General features: G+C 47.7%; 9 protein-coding genes and 2 non-coding genes across 12 annotated transcripts; 5 read left to right on the top strand and 6 right to left on the bottom strand.

The window, feature by feature from the left end:
- Positions 1–131: 131 nt before the first annotated feature.
- Positions 132–1,442, top strand: FVEG_15302 (hypothetical protein). Of its 2 annotated transcripts, XM_018904428.1 has the most exons (3): positions 132–225; positions 274–335; positions 384–1,442. In XM_018904428.1, exons 1-3 carry the CDS (start codon positions 196–198, stop codon positions 1,324–1,326), a joined length of 1,035 nt encoding a protein of 344 aa, XP_018747719.1. In that variant the 5' UTR covers positions 132–195; the 3' UTR covers positions 1,327–1,442. The 2 variants fall into 2 exon arrangements, with proteins under 2 accessions (XP_018747719.1, XP_018747720.1); XM_018904429.1 differs by having other exon boundaries at positions 274–1,442.
- A 450-nt stretch (positions 1,443–1,892) lies between these two features.
- FVEG_15303 (hypothetical protein) lies at positions 1,893–4,912 on the top strand (the record flags this gene model as incomplete). The annotated part of the gene is made up of 6 exons (XM_018904430.1): positions 1,893–2,275; positions 2,324–2,805; positions 2,856–3,241; positions 3,297–3,559; positions 4,212–4,257; positions 4,316–4,912. 6 exons carry the CDS (start codon positions 1,893–1,895, stop codon positions 4,817–4,819), a joined length of 2,064 nt encoding a protein of 687 aa, XP_018747721.1. The 3' UTR covers positions 4,820–4,912.
- Positions 4,913–5,195: 283 nt separating this feature from the next.
- Positions 5,196–6,537, top strand: FVEG_03628 (hypothetical protein). The gene is made up of 7 exons (XM_018891240.1): positions 5,196–5,380; positions 5,432–5,510; positions 5,559–5,953; positions 6,004–6,061; positions 6,109–6,161; positions 6,218–6,340; positions 6,387–6,537. The coding sequence occupies exons 1-7, from the start codon at positions 5,310–5,312 to the stop codon at positions 6,445–6,447; spliced, it is 840 nt and encodes a 279-aa protein (XP_018747722.1). The 5' UTR covers positions 5,196–5,309; the 3' UTR covers positions 6,448–6,537.
- On the bottom strand, positions 6,502–6,617 carry FVEG_15304. Its single transcript, XR_001989289.1, has one exon. It is a non-coding gene; the product is annotated as a 5S ribosomal RNA (ribosomal RNA).
- A 307-nt stretch (positions 6,618–6,924) lies between these two features.
- Positions 6,925–7,006, bottom strand: FVEG_15305. Its single transcript has one exon. It is a non-coding gene; the product is annotated as a tRNA-Ser (tRNA).
- Positions 7,007–7,112: 106 nt separating this feature from the next.
- Positions 7,113–8,772, bottom strand: FVEG_03629 (hypothetical protein; the record flags this gene model as incomplete). Its single annotated transcript, XM_018891241.1, has 2 exons — positions 7,113–7,241; positions 7,294–8,772. 2 exons carry the CDS (start codon positions 8,770–8,772, stop codon positions 7,113–7,115), a joined length of 1,608 nt encoding a protein of 535 aa, XP_018747723.1.
- A 683-nt stretch (positions 8,773–9,455) lies between these two features.
- Positions 9,456–10,551, top strand: FVEG_03630 (hypothetical protein; the record flags this gene model as incomplete). The annotated part of the gene is made up of 3 exons (XM_018891242.1): positions 9,456–9,485; positions 9,533–9,913; positions 9,988–10,551. 3 exons carry the CDS (start codon positions 9,456–9,458, stop codon positions 10,549–10,551), a joined length of 975 nt encoding a protein of 324 aa, XP_018747724.1.
- A 124-nt stretch (positions 10,552–10,675) lies between these two features.
- Positions 10,676–12,787, bottom strand: FVEG_03631 (hypothetical protein; the record flags this gene model as incomplete). The annotated part of the gene is made up of 1 exon (XM_018891243.1): positions 10,676–12,787. One exon carries the CDS (start codon positions 12,785–12,787, stop codon positions 10,676–10,678), a length of 2,112 nt encoding a protein of 703 aa, XP_018747725.1.
- Positions 12,788–13,719: 932 nt separating this feature from the next.
- On the bottom strand, positions 13,720–14,916 carry FVEG_03632 (hypothetical protein; the record flags this gene model as incomplete). The annotated part of the gene is made up of 1 exon (XM_018891244.1): positions 13,720–14,916. One exon carries the CDS (start codon positions 14,914–14,916, stop codon positions 13,720–13,722), a length of 1,197 nt encoding a protein of 398 aa, XP_018747726.1.
- Positions 14,917–15,454: 538 nt separating this feature from the next.
- FVEG_03633 (hypothetical protein) lies at positions 15,455–17,159 on the top strand (the record flags this gene model as incomplete). The annotated part of the gene is made up of 3 exons (XM_018891245.1): positions 15,455–16,115; positions 16,162–16,833; positions 16,882–17,159. The coding sequence occupies 3 exons, from the start codon at positions 15,455–15,457 to the stop codon at positions 17,046–17,048; spliced, it is 1,500 nt and encodes a 499-aa protein (XP_018747727.1). The 3' UTR covers positions 17,049–17,159.
- On the bottom strand, positions 17,053–18,550 carry FVEG_03634 (hypothetical protein). Its single transcript, XM_018891246.1, has 2 exons — positions 17,870–18,550; positions 17,053–17,810 (listed from the first exon to the last, which is right to left on the bottom strand). The coding sequence occupies exons 1-2, from the start codon at positions 18,522–18,524 to the stop codon at positions 17,185–17,187; spliced, it is 1,281 nt and encodes a 426-aa protein (XP_018747728.1). The 5' UTR covers positions 18,525–18,550; the 3' UTR covers positions 17,053–17,184.
- Positions 18,551–18,644: the final 94 nt, after the last annotated feature.

The raw sequence follows: 18,644 nt of genomic DNA, 5'->3' as shown, positions 1-18,644 counted from the left end.
CACAATCGCCAGTTATGAGAGCTTGAATGTTGGCAACACGACAGAACATGATGTAGGCTGAGTAATTAGCTATCACGAGATGTGACTAGGCGCAGTATATAAGCTACTCAATTCTTTGGATGTAGATTTTACTACATCAGACAAGAAGCGAGAACATTCGCAAAATTCCTTGAGAATACAGTGATCTCCAACAAGATGGTGGACCATAAAGAAATACTACGACCAGTACGTCACTAATTGATAAATCTTCGCCAATGGCTAACACAAGTGAAGACGTATAGTTTGGATGATATCCCATCCTTAACTGGTAAAGTCGCCCTTGTCACAGGAGCCAAGTAAGTATCCGAGCACCTCCAGCTGCATCACAACTCACAGCTTTCGAGCACTCCAGATGGTGTCGGCTATCACATCGCACATCAACTCGCACTCAAGGGGGCAAAAGTCTACATCGGCGCTCGCAATCTCCAAAAAGCAACAAAAGCCATCAGAACCATGCTTGCCGAGTCACCACAGCTAAAACCCGAATCTCTCGTTCCATTTGCCGTCGATATGGGAAATTTCAAACAAGTGCAATTTGCTGCAAGAAAAGTTGTTGCAGAAGAGCCCCGTCTTGACATATTGGTCAATAACGCCGCTGTTCTCGCTAGACCTCTTGATAAAGACGGCAATGGCATCTCAGTCTCATTTGGTATTAATCATCTGGGCCCTTTTCTTCTGACTAGGGAGTTATTACCGCTGCTCAACAAAACCCAGGCTGAACATCCTGGTGTGCGGATTGTGAATGTTGCTTCGGCGGCTCACTATGATGTTCCGACGGGTGCAAAATTTGGTTCGCTAGAAGACTTCAATACTACTTACGGGAGCGAGGACGAACCATTCGCTAATTATCTTCGATACGGTTACTCCAAACTCGCAACTATTCTTCATACTAAAGAACTTCAGCGTCGTTTCGACCAGCAAGGTATTGATATTCTTGCACTCAGTGTTCATCCAGGAGGAGTTGCAACAAATGGAGCGGCAGGATATCTTGGAGTTAGAGACAACGACGCATTCCGATCGAACCTCTCACCTTTTGAAGGTGCTATCACCCCTCTGTTTGCTGCTGCTCACCCGGAACCAGCTCAACAAAGAGACAAGTATGCTGGGTCTTTTATCATGCCATTTGGTGGGCTGAAAGAACCGACTGAGGACGCAAATAACGCTGAGTTGGCAAAACAACTCTGGACAGCGTCTGAGAAGGTGGTTAGTAGTGTGTTGGACTGTTTTATTTGGGATAGCATATTGATGCCGATGGGGGGCATTTTCAATATTGGGCAAAAGACATAGATGCTTGTTTTTGTAGATTGCGACTCTAGTTTTCCTGATAGATCATTTTATTAGACCGTCTAAATATGCCTCCATTAAAACTAGAATGAAGAGAAATCTAGCTCAAAGACTTTTACCAGACAAAGTGTACTCCACGAACATTGTCCCGATATAATAGATCTGTCAACTAAGCGACCATTTCACGGTCAGCTCTTCGCCGCCATGATCTCCAGCTAAACAAGGCACCAGCAAAACTTTGGTGGCTCATCCTGCCAAACTTATGCAATACAACCGCTTGGCATTGCCCTCGGCGTCCAAATGATGTAAACAACACCTAACTCTCAGACATTACCTAACACGGCAACTGTAACCACCGAGTAACACTCCTCTTCTCCACAAAACAATGACGCTGATCTCTGGGGTTTCCCCAAAGTCCCTGGAAATAGTGACAGGGCTCGGGTAAATGAGGAAAAGTGGTTCTTGGAATCAGTGAATATAAACGGGTAATGTTCCCTGATGACTTGCATGTCTTCTCAGGTGCATTACCCTTTCTTCTTTTTTACAAGTTTGCAAAAGCTTGATTCACAATGAGAACTTGGTTCGGTCGTGGCAAGAAACTGCAACGTGCGGTAACATCATGCTGCCTCTGCGCCTTTGTTCTTTACGGCTATGATCAAGGTGTCTTTGGAGGTATTCTCGAGAACGAGGATTGGCTGCGACAATTCAATGATCCTGGCGATACTTTGACCGGATTCATTACCTCAAGCTATAATCTGGGCTGTTTGCTGGGATGTTTTAAGAATTTCTTTGTTGGTGAGAAGCTTGGTAGGAGATGGACTATTTGGGTGGCCATGGGCTGGATCCTTGTTGGGGCTGCGTTGCAAGCAACTGCGTTTACACGAGGACATCTCATCGTGGGGCGAATTGTTACTGGTGTTGGCACCGGTCTCAAGACTTCTACTGTTCCGATGTAAGTTTTAGTACAGGAATTTACCAGAATTACTAACTAATTGCTTAGGTATCAATCCGAACTTTGTGAGGGCACAAAGCGTGGTCGTCTCGTCTCCGCAGAAGTCATGTTTGTTGGTATCGGCATCGCCTTTGCATACTGGTGGGACTTTGCCTTTAGCTTCGTCGGTGGGCCCTTCGCATGGCGATGGCCTCTCGCTTTTCAAGCTGTCTTTGCATTCTGGGTTATCTTTGTGGTCTTTGGTGTACCCGAGTCGCCTCGTTGGTTGCTCAACCATGGGAAGAGACAAGAGGCCATCGAAGTGCTGTCAGCAGTCTATGATAAACCTATTGGCCATCCTGATATTCTGCGAGAGGTTGAGTCAATCGAGGCGGCTTTATCGATGGAAGCCGAAGCGGAAGGAAGCACTTCTTGGGCTTCGACCTTTAGGAAGGATAAGGTCAGCACAAGGTACCGAGTCTTCCTTGCTTGGTTTGTGCAGTTCATGAATCAAGCCGGTGGTATAAACTTGGTTGTTTACTATATTTTGAGTAAGTTGAGCTCACGTCCAGCCATCGGACTCTATACTAACCCATGTCAGCTGTTCTGACCGCCAATGTCGGACTCGAGCACAGACTTGCCCAGATCATCGCCGGTTGCATCCAGCTAATGTTCCCCATCGGCTCCTTGCTCCCCACTCTAGCTTTGGACAGGATGGGCCGTCGATCTACCATGATGTGGGGATCTGCCGGGCTGTCGTTCTCGATGATGATGGTAGCAGCACTCTTGTCTCAGGCAGATGATACATCACGAGGTCGAGCATTTGCTGCTGCGTCAGTAGCGTTCTTCTTCACCTACATGCTTATCTTTGGTGCGAGTATGAACTGTGTTCCGTGGGTTTACGTCCCTGAGATTCTCCCTCTTCACGCTCGAACCAAGGGGACTGCCATTGGCGTCAGTTCCAACTGGCTTTGGAATTTTACAGTAGTAAGTCTTGGCCATCAGCAACTTTCTCTGTTTATATATATCTGACGATTCACAGGTCATGATTACTCCCATCCTCATCAATCGTCTTCAGTGGAAGGCATATTTAGTCTTTATGGCCACCAACCTCATTTTCGTGCCGATCATCTTCTTTTTGTTCCCCGAGACATCTAACCTAGCTCTTGAAGAAGTTGACTACATCTTTGCTCGTGGCGAGAATACTGTTCAAGTGGCTAGAGAGATGCAAAAAGAACTTGCTCTTCATGGACGCCTGGCGGATGATAGATATCCTGAGAACGCAACAAAGGTGGAAAGTAAGCCGTATGAGAGGCGTGATGAATTTGTTGAGCATGCACCTGCTTGAGTTCTAGGTACCTTGTAGTTAAACAAGAAGACCTTTGGGCAATTTGTGTTATGAGATAACCTGACGGGCAGGCGGTGACGCGAGTAGTCAGAAAAATTAAAGCCTCAAGATTGAATGAAGATTCCCCGAATTTGAACACGACAGTGAAACCCGTCATACGATCTCTGAGGATAGCCTCAGCAGTGATCGAAGAGTATTTAATGCTCAGCACTAAACTCAGCGGTGAGCACTGATTAATTAAGGGTAAGCTAGTCAAGGTCCATGAAGAGTTAAATTTAGGCTACTTAAAACTCCGTAGTATCCATGCAATTTGTAGGCTAATCGGATGTCGGCACTGACAACTGAACTGCCGGAATGTTTAAGCTTTGACATGAGACGACGAACAGGTATAATTTGTATGCGCCGGACGACACGGACTTGAACACGAGCGAGATGAACTATAAGAAGCGTAAAAATGGGGGTATCTCGTATTTTATTTATATGAAACTTTATAGGAACCCTGCGACTGGAGAATAGATATCGAAGAACAACAAACAAGGGTGACAACCGAATATATATATATTGTTCATTCTCCCGCTGACATTGCTTTCATTGCAAGCTGACACTCAGACTAAAAACTGAACTTCACTTCTTCTACCAACAATCTACTCGAGAGGTAAGCATTCTTGATAGGTTCATATCGTTCGAAAGGCACAATACTAAAACCCAAGCAGCTCATCCATCCATCTCTACCCATCATGTTCGCCCAAGCCGTCCTCCTCATCGCCTTCGCGTCCAACGCATTCGGCACACCCTACGTAGTCACCAACCCCAAGGACCTCTACAGCACCTGGTCCAGTGACGACTTCAGCGCCACGCCCGCCCCCAACGGCCATTCCATCAAATGGTCATTCACCGTGAAAGGACACAACGGTGTTCCAGACCCAGGAAACTTTGCAGCTTATTGCCATGGCCTGCAGGTGATTTCGGACGACCTCGATCTCACTGGGAAGCCTAAATTTGAGCGCTGCAACGACACTGCGTACGAGGCTCGCCAGTACTTTTCTGGACAGCTCACTACTGTCGAGGTTCGCCGCACGAATTATCCTGATCTTGGAAAGGAGGTGCAGATCTCTGCTACGGCGAATTATAGCTCGACCAACGATAACATTGTTGGTGAGCACTTGAAGTTTGGCGATTTCCAGACAAAGTTCATTTCTACGCCCATTCAGGATTAGAAATTGGTTATCGAAGGATTACTTCATGGTTTGTCTGTGGAGCATCATTTCTTGTATATCTGTTAGAGGATGAATCTATAACTTATAACCTGCAACGTGACCGTCTTTGTGACTGTATAGGCAAATACTGTTTCTACTGCAAGGTGATGGGCCAATCTCACCACCAACGCAATACCCATCGATGCCACCGAGTAGTAAATACGACACTATTTAAGCGTAGGCTTTGAGATCCCATAAGTGTCATCTCTCAATACTCCGAGCAGTCTCAATTAAGACCCGAGGTCGCAAGAATTATAACTCCCGGCATTTACTCCGAGGATCGCTTATTAAGAACCTTCCCCAGCCCACTAGTTACCCCTCCCTCTTCCGCCCTCGGATAAAGCACCGTCTATCGGAAAGGGATCTCTCAATTAACTCAAAGTGGTTCATTTCTTTTTTTATACGTTTGTTTACTAGAATACCCTCTCATCCTTGAACCAAATTCGCAGCAATGACTACGTATCATATTCGTGACGTTGATAACCGAGTGGAGGGGCGTCTCGCTCTTGTAACCGGAGCCAGGTACGACATGCACCTTGATGATATGGTCCATTCGATGCTAATCATTCTCAGTGGTGGAATTGGTTCAGCTATTGCGAGAGGTCTTGCAGCAGAAGGCTGCGATGTCGTACTCCATTGCAACGCCAGCCTGGTGAGTTACTCTACCAACAGAATGTCTCATACTAAACCATATTTCCAGCATAAAGTCGAGGCCTTGTCTAAAGAACTAACGTCAGCTCACTCCGGTCAACTCTTCCCCTGTGTCTCAGCCGATCTCAGTTCTCGCGACGAAACCCGCGGCTTGGTCGATAAGGTCTTTCAAGACTCTAGCATATCTGCCAAGCACAAAGCAGTGTCTATTCTCGTTGCAAACGCTGGTCTTGGTAGGCGCATCCGAGACATCCAGAATATCGAAGAAGATGACTGGGACTCGGTTATGGAAGTCAATGCCAGAAGTCAGTTTGTGGTGGTCAAGGCCTGCTTGCCTGCTATGAGGGCACAAAGCTGGGGCCGTGTGATTCTGGTCGGAAGTATTGCGAGCACGGGTGGCGGTATTAACGGGTGCCATTATGCGGCAACCAAGGGTGCTTTGAGGTGAGGTTTTGATGATTATTACATGATATACAAGGACTGACTTTCGGAAGCTCGATGGGCAAGAATCTTTCAACTGTCTTGGCCGGCGAGGGAGTCACCGTCAACACTGTAAGTTTATCAAGATGTCCCCACCTAGATACTAACAGAAAGAATAGATCCTCCCTGCGATGATTGGCTTCACAGACATGATCCCAACACCAAAGGAAACGTGAGTGTTCTCAACGGTCGGAAGGTTTCGCCAACTATGCTGACCCGAGACCCCAGAACATGGACAAGAAAGACCGATCTGGAGGAACTGAAGGAAACGGATCCTGGCCTCGCCATTGCAGCAAGCGTCCCAGTACGCCGACTAGGCCATCCTACAGAGGTTGCCAACATCGCTGTTATGTGAGTAAATTCTCTATCATTTTGGACAAGTTCTAACGTTTCAAAGGATGGCAAAAACTGGATATCTCACTGGACAAGATATCATCTTGTCTGGTGGTTTGAAGTAGGCCCACGATCTCTCAAGGCTCTCGGTCAGTTCAGGTGGGACAAAGACCAAAAAGAACATACAACACCGGGGATTCGCTGGTCGTCACCGACCCAACTACTAATCCGGCGCTTCGCAGCTTGACGATGGGGGAGCGGACGGGACCCCGTATTCTCTACGAGCTTTGGTCGTATGTGGTAGGGGGCCTGGGTAATGTCAGCTATGGAAGAGGACTTAGGACGATGGGAGGAGCATAGAGTGGTGACTCTTGAGCTTGCATGTTCCCTTCGTCTAGTTCAGATCTGAAGAGAGACCGTTGGAACACAAGATGTTTACCAACGATAATTCTGAGTACAATCCGCCTGTCTACTGAGCCTGTCCTGCTTCCTTCGCGAACAAACTGGGATTCACGAAGGGTCCGCGAACATTATTGTATAAGGTGAAGACAACAGCAAAAATTCAATTATGCACTCAATTGACAAAAGATAACTATCTGGAGCGACGCAGGCCTGATTCGAACAGACGCCTCCGAAGAGAATAGATTTCTAGTCTATCGCATTAGACCACTCTGCCACTGCGCCTTGATGCTTCCTGATTGGATGAAATTTTCGGCTTCAGTTGCATTTATATTCCTAGAACAACTCCACTATCTTGCCGTCATAATCATCTTCATGGCTACTGATGAGCTTATTTCAGCTGAAACCCTTGGAAGCCATTCTCGGTACAGTCTTTCAGCGTCTTGGTATAAGTTGGAACACCACCAAGATAGATCAAGCACTCACGAGGCTTGCCTGGGATGTTGTCTCCCATATACCACTAAAAGAAGTTAGCTATCTGGATGTCATCCTCGAAAATGAGTTTAACATACCGACTTGGTGTTGGGTAAAAGAGAAGCATTCGCAATGTTCTGGACGTTGGCTGCCCACTCAGCCTCAGCGTCCTCACACGCATCAATCTTGTAACGGCCATGGGTTGACATGTACTTCATAACCTTGACGATGAACTCGCCTTGAGACTCAGCGCATGTTGGACCATTGCACAACGCCGTCGGTGCTTGAGGTCCATATGTGAAGAACATATTCGGAAATCCAGCAACAGCCATACCAAGATACGTTTTCGCGCCATATTCCCACTTATCAGCGAGTTTCACGCCCGAAACTCCCTGGATGTTGATATCCTTTAGACCGCCAGTGATGGCATCGAAACCCGTTGCGCAAACTACTACGTCAAACTCCCACTCCTTGTCAGTTGTCTTGATACCACGTTCTGTGACTTCAACAACTGGCGTGGCGTTTACGTCTACCAAGGAGACGTTGGACTGGTTGAAGATCTCGTAGAAACCGTTCTCGAGAGAAATTCGCTTACAACCAAAACTGTATGGCTGTTTCTCTGGCGCTAAGATCTCCTGGCAACGGGGATCCTTGACGCGAGATCGGACCTTGGATTTCCAGAATTTGTAGGCCTCGGCATTAGCGTCCTCTCGGAAGATCATATCCTGATAGTTCGCAAGCCAGAACTTGAAATCGCCATGACTCCATAGTTCTTCGTATACTGCCCGACGCGTCTCGGGATCATCGCTGAAAGTGTCGCGGGGGAGAAAGTTAAAGTCGAATCCACCGAAGCTAGCATGTCGGCCATTGAAAACCTCGTTATAACGCTCTTCGGTAACTGACTTATCGTCGCGGGAGTATTCGATCTGTTTCATTGGGAGTGCCATGTTGGGTGTTCGTTGAAAGAGCACGAACTCGCTTGCGACCTGGCTAAGCTCCTGTGCAAGCTGAACACCCGTGGAGCCGGTTCCGACAACAGCGATCTTCTTGCCCTTCAGATCAGGTTCCTTTTCAGGCCAGTATGAAGGATGGATCCAGAGACCGCCGAACTTTTCGATGCCCTTCCAGGCAGGTGTATGACGCTTGGCTGCGAAGCCAGTGTTCAAGAGCAAATATCGCGCGACGAACTTCTTGCCATCCTTACTCTCAATCTCCCATCTGTTTGCTTTTTCGTTCCAGACGGCCTTGGAGATATAAGTATTGAAGAATGTGTCCTTGCGAAGATCCCACTTCTCAGCGGCGTATGAGAAGTACTCTCTCAACTCAGCGCTGCCGGGAAAGCGCTGCGTCCAGTTCCAGTCACGCCATAGCTCGGGGTCAGAGAATTCGTAGTGCGGTATGGCACTGTCAACTCGGGCACCTGGGTAGCGGTTCCAGAACCATACGCCTGCGTAATCAGAGGCCATGTCGACGAGCTTGACATTGTAGCCCTCTTCGCGAAGGCGCTTGAGTTGGTAGACGCCACCGAAGCCGCCGCCAACAATAAGTGCGTCAAGTACAGTTGTGTTGACGGTCATGATGAAGCCTTTTGTATGCAATGGATTGAGATGGATTGAATAAAGGCCCTTGGTCCACAGTGAGATCAGAATATATCGTATGAGTCAAGCCTTGGTCGAATGTCGATATTTAAGTAAAACTATGATTTATCAATCTTCTTCTAATTCATGTCAATTGAATATATATATAAACTATTCTGGTCGCTTAGATTCACTTCCGTTGTTAGTTTTCGGAAGCATCACAGAACCAAGCGTCTCCGGGCGCATCGGAACAGCACCAGACAAGGCAGTCTGAGCTTCGGCCGCCATAAATACCAAATACGCCAGAACTAACTTCCAAGTCTGATCAAACAGGGAATGAACATACCCGACTAAGAGATCCCATGATCCATCGTTCTTCGGCTCGGATGTGCTGTTGGCTATCGGTATCTGGCTTTATATCCGAAGAACCTCCTCCAGGTTCTGTTCCGCGGAACACTTGACAAACTTCCGAAGAAATAGCCAGAAGCCGATTTTTTCTTCTCAAATTAATAAGTAATGTTATCCGAAGAGTTAACAAAAAAGGCTTCTTCCACCAGTGTTACCGTCGTCAGATCGCTCTTAAAAGAAGATGGTGCGCCGTCCGGACTGCTCCAATCCAAAGCTGTCTTCTATACAGAAAGTACATCCAATTCATAAGAATCAACAAAATTAAATACAAAATCATGTCTTCTTACGCTGATTCCTGGCTCAAGGTAAGCTCCCAAGATACCCAATCTGTTATGCGCACTAACTCGCACAGTTTGAAGAGTCTCTGGGTGGTGTCCGCCCCGTGTTGAAGGGCTCCGCGGAAGAAATGAGAGAGCAATTCAGCGCCCTCGGCGCCTTACTTGCATCTCAGGCCCCTCCTTTCCCAGAAAATAAGTTGCATGTCAGTAATGGAGAAGTAAGTGGCGTGGCGTATCGGACCTACACGCCTCTCAACTCTGAAGCCAAGAAATTGCCCATTGGTGTTTTCTATCACTCTGGTGGTTTTGTTTTAGGCAGCCTTGACTCTGAGGATGGCTTCTGTCGATATATCGCACTCAAGGCCAACGTGGTTGTTGTGAACGTTGATTATCGTTTATCTCCTGAACACAAGGCTCCGGCACATTTAGAGGACGCCGTGGCTCTTTACGAATGGGTAAGTCGGATATCCGTATCCCAGCCTATTGATATGTTCACCAAGACCACTTGCTGACAGTTCTGATTCAATAGGCTTTCAACAACGCCGATAGTATTGGCGGCAATCCCTCTAACATGTTCACCATCGGCACATCAGCTGGCGGCTGTCTTGCCCTTGCAGTTGCTCGAAAAGTAGTCCTCGGTCAAACCAGTCTTCCCACTGATGCTATCACTGGAGTCGTTGCACTATGTCCAGTAGCACTCCACCCACGAAACATCCCAACAAAGTTCCAGGCGAAACACTCGTCCTACAAGGAGAACAAAGAAAATGTCCCCTTAGTCGATGAGGAATCACTTCTACAGATGTTTGAGAACTCTGGTATCGATCCTGGTGATAGGGACTACTTCCCATTGCTGGACGATAGTTGCTTGAAGATGTTCCCTAAGACATATGTCGCAACATGCGGCAAGGATCCTCTGCGGGACGATGGGAGAGTCCTTTATGATAGCCTCTCCTCTGCTGGCGTGCCTACCAAGACCGGCCATTATGGTGATATGCCTCATTGCTTCTGGATAGTCCCATCTCTACCCGAGACAGGGGTATTCCTGAACGAATTGATAAGCGGGATCAACTGGGCCATCGAAGGTAGTAATTAGTTTAGCATACAGCTATGTACGCACATGTCTCTCACAATTGCCTGGCGCCCCTTTTGACATATCAACCATATGTAATGCACATTTAATTCATCAACTCAAATAGAAGACCTTCTGGTTACATATATCACAGCCCAAACGCCATATTACTTGTCCCCATATTTCCTTCAACCTCAAGACTACATACATCTACAGTTGAGAAAAGAGGAAAGCCAGCATCAAAAGAGTCGAAAGTAATGGTCGTAGGCGTGGGAAATGAAAATGCCTCTAGCGCTTCATGCGGCAGCATTCCCATCAGCTCCCCATCCATGTGTCCAACAGATTCGTCAAAGGACCACGTATCAAAAATTGTCTCACTCTGGCTGAAATCGCTGGTAGATGTTGCCTTTGCTTTGTCGTGTTGATTCGGAGTCTGCGGCCTAGATACGTCGTGGACGGTACCAAAGAGGTTTCGCACAAGGAGGCTCTGTCTCTCCATCTTCCGACGTGCTCGCTCATCGACGTATATATTGCAAACAGTTTGCAGGTTATCGATGGTTTGCAGGGCACCCTTGGCGACAGGATCATGGGTACTGAACCTGGCCATCAAGGATCGTACGCCGGTCATGCTTTTCTCGAGGGGGAAGATATGATCCAAGTCATTGAAGTAGGCCGTTCCGAGCACCAACGCTGCAACAAATAATGAGTTCACGACAAATGGGAGACGCTTTGGGATTTCTCGGTTGTCACCCATTACCTTCAGGAGATCAACTGTCCTAACTGCAGAGTCGACACAGGAAAAAGCGAGGACTTGGTCGGGCTCCGTTGCAGCAGTAGGAGGTTCCCACTGACTCATGTCCTTGCTGGCTTTGTACATGTGTTTAGAAACGCTTTTCGTCAAGGATGGTCGAGCAAGTAGCATAATTGTCCAGTAATAAGCCTCTTTGAGGTGGCATAGGCCGATATTTGGCGATTCTTTCCCATTCGCCTCGCCAATAAATTTCGACGGTTTGATACTATCAGTAGCCAGACCTAGAGGAAACTTATTCGCCCATTGTCGATGGTGTTCACTGATTCGCTCCAAATGCGTGTTTGAGACTTTTTGCGGGGAGTAGATGTTGGTAAGAATATCTTCAAAAATAGCGCAGAGATCGTTGGAAGCCGAGTAATTCTCATCGGTACCCGTATTCCGAGTTTCGTGTGTGGATGGTGGACGACCAAGTGATGCACTCATGAAGAGATCCAGTACTCGGAGGACCTTCCACAGCCTTTCTCGCAGAAGATATTCGGACTGCTTGAAATGCTTGTTGACATCGTGTCGTTGAATTCCGAGAGCATATGCCGCGCGTACAGCACTGCCGAGATACATGAATGCCGCGTTCCGCCGTGATGCACCCAGTAGGTACATGGTAATCAGAATGTTGGACTGGACTGCGGATATACTGATATCGTCCATGATTATGGAAGCGGTGAGGAAGCGTCCGTAGTTGAAATATTGCTCTGCTTCCTTGTCCCTATTCTCAGGACATGTCTGGGCGCCAATTGCAAATATGAGAAAGAAGACTGCCACTGAAGCTTTACCCTCTGGACCACCAGAGCACTTTTGATACCAAGACGCCATTGACTCAGTGATTTCTCGTTCTTCGAAGAGGTTGAGTACGCAACTGGTTGAACGGAAGAACCAAGAGACCAGATATCGAGCCTCTTCCTCATCGGGTATTGCTGGTGTGTCATCCATGATGTTTACGAACCACGTGGAACTATCCGACGGCTTGGCCTCAACCATAAGATGTTGAAGAGCATCTTCCGTGAACGCACAGGGACCGAGCGAATCGCGTACTAGCCGTCGGATAATCTGCAGGAAGGACAGGTTGGCTGCGTCGCCGATGAAGACGAATTTCCCGTGGCCGTCTTGTATGAGCGTAGAGAATTGCGCACGCTCTGTATGGTCTTTGTGTGAATCATGTCCCGCCTGGTTGCTAAGCTGAGGTGGAGTCTGGTCAGAGACTTCGATGGAGGAGGAGGCGCTTGGCGATATAGAGCCCTGCAAGTTGCCTGCACCAGAAGAGGGAGGTCGGGCGTTCCGAACTCTGCGCTTTGTTGTCGGAGAAGGGATAAAGCTGCATTCGAAATCCACCCCGCGGGTGACGCAGCGGCCACACGGCTGACGGCCGTCACAGCGCTCTTTGCGACGTTTACAAGTGTAGCAGGCATTGGCGCATCTACGGCGCTCGCTGTCTTTGAGTTTACGAGAAGGCATCGTTCACGTAGGTGTGGTAAGGAAAGGCAGACACTAGAGAGTACAAGGCCAGTCGAGACATCTGGGGACGAATAACTTTAAGCCATTGTAACGAGATTTGCGGACGACCCAGATTGCGGGGTTGGAATTCCCCAAATTACGCTAAAGGAACCGAACCTATCAAAGCAGATCGATATTTTTTTTAGATTTGACTAGACGCGGCCATGTCTGGAGAACCTGGTAGCGGGCTGAGCTACGGTCTGTACACGGGGCATTAGGGTGAGCATGACCATCGTGGCCTCTGCTAACTACAGGACCCTAATTTTCTTCCCTTATCCTTCATGAAGTATACCTTGTAGCTTTCTCGCCAATGCTATAAAGCATAGCAGTCTATACGGCAAGCATGTAACTGCATCTGTTACTTGCATGGCGTACCACGTTTTCAGCATTTTCTTAAAGACTGTTAAGTGTTTTTGGTCTCTACCAACCATGAATACATAAATCGAGAAGTAAACAGTAAGAAATTAAGTTCATAACACGTAGTTACTGTCTCTAATACGGGGTAGGTTGTCTCAATTCTGTCGGCTCTGCCGAGGTGAAGTGCGTGGGAGGAGACGGGTCTACCCCACAACCATCGGAACCCCACAAGCGACTACCCCAGATCCGATCCGATACAGGACACTACAGCCGATGGCCAATATTTTACAAACTATTTCTTGGCCACTGGAAGAGATATGGAGGATCTTTTTCCCGATTTCGTGAAACATGTTGTATTAGGAAATAGGGCCAGCTTCTTCTAAGCTAAAATATACCCAGTGAGGAGGAAGGAAGAAAGTGTCCATGTCTTTGGTTTTCTTGAGAGCCCTAACATCTCAATATACATTGGAAGACTTCGCTGTATTAGCATACTGCCGCCATTTTGTAATTCTTATTTACACTGCCTCACGTTTTGGCTATTGCTGCTTGCATATACTTCCCAATACCCCTGAAGCTTGCCCTTCTCCATCAGTTCCTCCCAACTTCTTCTTCAACCAGGGAATCTCCTCCAAAGAATACCTATACGCCCTAAACAGTGCATTCGACTCTCCAGGGAATATCTTCGCAGTAGCTTGATCAGGATACGGCGCGAAATGCGGGTTGATAAACTCCCAGCAAACATATCCGTCCTTCGTAACCTCAAACAGTCTTCCAAAGGCACTCTCACAAAGCAATGTGTTTCCGTTCGCTAATCTCTGCGCACTTCCCATGAATGGAGTGAAGAAGTTATGCATTTGTGAGCGGTCCCTGTACTCCCAGACAATGTTCTTCGTTTGTCTGTCAACCTCGATGGCACGGGTATAAGTGATAGATTCACCGTTACGAAAAGCTCCATTGTCGAAGATGAGAATGTTGCCGTTGTCTAGTTCAGTAGCGTTGTGTTGTTGAGCAAGAACTTCTGAGCCGAGCTTCCAGACGATGTTGCCGGTGGATCTCTCGATGATTATAACGGCTGATACTGATCGGAGAGACGCGAGGATATGTTTTCCGTCGTGCATGGGAATGACGGAGTTGATGAGTGGGTAATGCTCTCTTGTGTAGTGAGCTTGAAGAGGGTATTCGTCTCGAGGGAGACGCTCTGAGACTTTCCACTGCCAGACGAGATTGCCCTTCTCATCAACTTCATTGATGGTATCGGCGTAGGTTATGCCGTCAATCTCGGTCCCAGGGACACCGCCGATAACTTTCGCTGAGTCCTCTGGAGACAGCGCCTCAAGACCGGTATATAAAAAGCGTCCATCGCCATAATGATACTGATCATGATGACCAAGATCATCTGTGAACTGACGAACCACTTTTCCATCGGGATCAAGTTCACTCATCACACCACCGCCATACTTGTTGAAGAAGGGAAAGGGGAAAGGACCTCCATCTTTGGTGGTGAGCTCAGTTGTTCGAAGAGTATTGACAGCAAGATTTCCATTGGACAGAATTCTAGCATGTCGACCAATTCTGCCGGGGAGTTTCCATGAGTGGACTTCCTTGCCGTCGATGTCAACCAGGTGAGCTGTGTCGCTGGTCAGGGGGCAGAAAAGGGTGTAGCCGCCGAAGGACTTATCCTTGTCGACACCTGTGAGACCGACGCCACGTCTTTTTAGTGTGTTTTGCTCCATGACAAAGGCTTAATCTTCTGGTTTTTTGTTGGTGATGATTGTTGGAGTTTGGGCCTTGCTCGGTGATAGTTTAAGACGTGCTGAGAGATTGTCTTGCTCGATGGTGATTTGATCTGAAGACACAAATAACACTCTGGACCATGCTTGTACTTGTAGACAATTTCTTTCTCATAAAATGATATCTTCAGATAAATTTTGGCGTGATATTGCGAAAACATCGACCCCACGGCATCCCGACGGCAAGCCTGCGGGATGCCGTCGGGATGCCGCCGGCTGATAACGATCCGACGGTCCCTCGTTATCACCGCCGGCGCCATCTCATCTTATCAAGTCCTCCAATAGGTTAACCCAATTCAGCACGCCATTATCGTCGCCATGATATCTTCAACACCATACAGATCTAGGCACGTCGCTTATCAGGACATCATTCTTGCTTTGGCAGGGAGGTAGTATATAGAGTGTAGCATTGTTCAGTACCATCATGTTAGAAATCACCATTGCTTCGATTGTTAGGCTTGACAATTAACATCTTGTTACAATGAGTTCCTTTTCTGAAAAGAGTCAGCCGGTGCAGTCCAAGACTTCGGAGCATGATGGCGATGTCATTCAGGATGAAGCTATTCATGTTCCGGGCTATGATCCTACCCTTACCATTGAATCTGGAGAAACCAGGAGAGCTTTGCTCAAAGTTGACTTCTTCATCTTGCCTTTTATCGTTCTTTGTTTCTGCTTCCTCCAATTCGATCGTACCAACATTGGCAATGCCCTAACCGACACGCTTCGAACGGACATCAACATCGACAACTCAGACATCAACTTAGCCCAAACTCTCTTCACTGTCGGTTTCATTGTTACAGAGTTGCCCTTCAATATGATCAGCAAGTACATGGGCCCAGAGAGATTCCTTCCCATCACCATGTTCCTCTGGGGCATTGCTACCTGGTCTCAAATCTTCTTGAAGAATGCGCACGGTTTATGTGCTGCTCGATTCTTCATTGGTGCTCTTGAAGGTGGTTATATCCCTGGTTTTGCTCTCTATATCTCGCGATACTATACCAACCAAGAGCTTGCTCTACGATATGCCATTTTCTGGGCTTCCAACAGCTTTGCTGGTGCTCTTGGTGGGCCTTTGTCTATTGGTCTTCTTTCCCTTCGTGGACGAGGTGGTCTTCATGGCTGGCAATGGCTGTTCCTTATTGGTAAGTGTTGAACTCTGTCTCCTAGGCTAGTACTAACGACGTATAGAGGGTGTTTTGACCTGCTGTCTTGGGGTTCTCGCATACCTATACTTCCCTCACAACGCTGCGAAGCCAAAGACCTTCTTTGGCAAATCATTCAACATCTTCACTGAGCGTGAAGCTTCCATCATCGTCACCCGAGTAATCCGCAACGATCCTACTAAAGCCCTCCGATTCGGCCAACCAGTTCTACTGTCACACATCGTCGATACCTTCACTGACTGGAGATTATACGGTCATCTCGTCGCTGGTCTTCTATCCATGGTCATGATCTCTCCGATGAACACATACGCACCCTCCATCATCAAGTCTCTCGGCTTTACCTCCCTCCAAGCCAACGGTCTCAACTCCGTGGGTAGTGTCTGTGCCTTGATTTGGTCAGTCACTTTGGCATTCAGCAGTGATCACTTCCGCGAGCGAGGGCTCCACATTGCCCTTGGCTACCTCTGGGGAGCTGCCGGTCTACTGTGGCTAGCCCTGGCACCAAATGGTGTATCGAAGTGGACTTTGTACGGTGGAGTAGTCTGGACACAGATGGGAATGGGCTGTGTCCAAGCCATCAGTGCTGCATGGCTCACAACCAAGATGCAGGATTACAAGAGACCTGTTGCCCTGGCTGCTTATGTGATGAGTCTCCAGCTTGCCAACTTTCCTGGTAACCAACTTTTCAGAACTCAAGGTATGCACAAGTTCCATTTTGCATAAGGTCTAGGCTAACTGTGACTAGATGCACCTAGGTATACTCGCGGACTGAGTATTGCTGCTGGCTGTGCCATTGCGGCCGCTGTTATTATTCTGGTCTGGAAGTTGCTATATCGACTCTTTGACAATGGTGATGCTGGTGTCGAGGCAAAGTTTCAGGTTGCTTCAGACGAGACTAGAAGTGAGATTTAAAACATCGTTAGGAATGTTATAGTATGATTGGTCTAAGTAGCACTGTTTTAAGTACAGCAATGATTCAACAGAGTTCGTTAGCCTTATGGCTATTTGCACTCAGTTTCCAGCCCCCCCAGCTTTCTATATCCATTCCCTAATCATCCTCCTCATCAACTTCCATGGAAAACTTCAAGTTATGAATTTCCGCTGTCTTCCGCCATTCCTTCTCCGTCTCCTCAGAGATCTTGGCTCCCCCTCCTCCCGAGAGTCTCAAAATCGGCTCGTCAGGGTCGTTAGGATATCCGGTGCAGAAAACGAGATTCGTGGACCACGAGTCTTTCAGCTCTACGGAGAGATACTCTGCCTTGGGCATCCGAGATACACATCGCGCAGCCGCCGTGAAATATTCATTTGCCACATCGCCAACAGGAAACATCGGACGCCAGCTATCTGGTGATCGCCATACGTTGCGGACGACAAGCCGCTTCCCAGAGGGTGATATGTCAGATGGTGTGAGTTCGAAAGCTTTGAGATTTGGCCAGTGAGGCCCTTCAGCTGTATCTGACTCGGGTGGCCAGAAGATTGTTGGCTCGATGCTCCCCCCAAAAGAGAAATCTTTCAGACCCTCTCTCTGCGAGAATTTGCATAGTTCTCTACTCAAAATGTCTTCTTCTATCGGCTCAAGAGACATGGCATCCAGTAGCAAGCGTGGACTAACAAAGTAATCGAGATCGAAATGGTGGATGGACAAAGGCAAATCATTCAATGATCTTGCGAGTTCTAGAAAGTCTTATTGTGAGAAATTGCCATTATCTTGAGTAGAGTTGAGTTAAACTTACCATTTCTCTCCTTCAACACAATCTCAGGTACTCTCTCAGACATCAGACGCAGAGTAAGCGATCCCAAACGCGACATCGTACCCGCTATCAAGCAAAAAGAGCGCGGGGAGTAGAAAAAGCGATCAAATCCACGGGATAAGTAGAAACTTCGTATCATGGGCACTTCCGGGAGACATGTATTCAACCCCTCAAAATTATCCTCGACGTGATCTTCCAGTTTACTGAGATAACTGGGGCCTCTTTTAGCCCAGGGTACTGTAACGTTCAAGTCTACTAGTGGCTCCTCTTGTAAAGGTATTTGAGCGAGTAACTTCAGAAGAGGCATGAAACCCGTGTCAATTTCAGGCCCTACCGTTGGAGGATGTTCTTCATCTGGAGGTGGAAACGAGTAATCAACCCGCCGGAGATATGAAAGACGCCGGGGTGAGAGAATGTTGTTCTCGATTGCATACAAGACGGATTCTGAGTTCAACTTGAGCTCGCGGAAAGATGCCTCTTCGATGAGAGGTTGCCATCGGTGAGATAGTGCTGCTAAAGGTGCGAGACAGCGGATTGGAGGTCTGGTTTCGTCGTAAAACTTAGCTGGCGAGAAATACTCATCTGGTACAAGGTATTTAATGATATTTGATATGATCTCTGGTGCTAGTCGCTCCATTTTGGTGGTGGTGTTGCAATGCGTTGGAAGAGGAGAGTGGTAATCATGATGGATTCAAATGGCAGAAACCGATCGCGGAACGGAGCGGAAAATATCCGTGTCGCTTGTTGGCTGCTGCCT

This window comes from Fusarium verticillioides, chromosome 2, assembly GCF_000149555.1.
Source record: "Fusarium verticillioides 7600 chromosome 2, whole genome shotgun sequence".
Classification (NCBI taxonomy): Eukaryota; Fungi; Ascomycota; class Sordariomycetes; order Hypocreales; family Nectriaceae; genus Fusarium; species Fusarium verticillioides.
The sequence above is the reverse complement of the archived record's forward strand: the minus strand, read 5'-3'. Positions and strand labels throughout refer to the sequence as shown.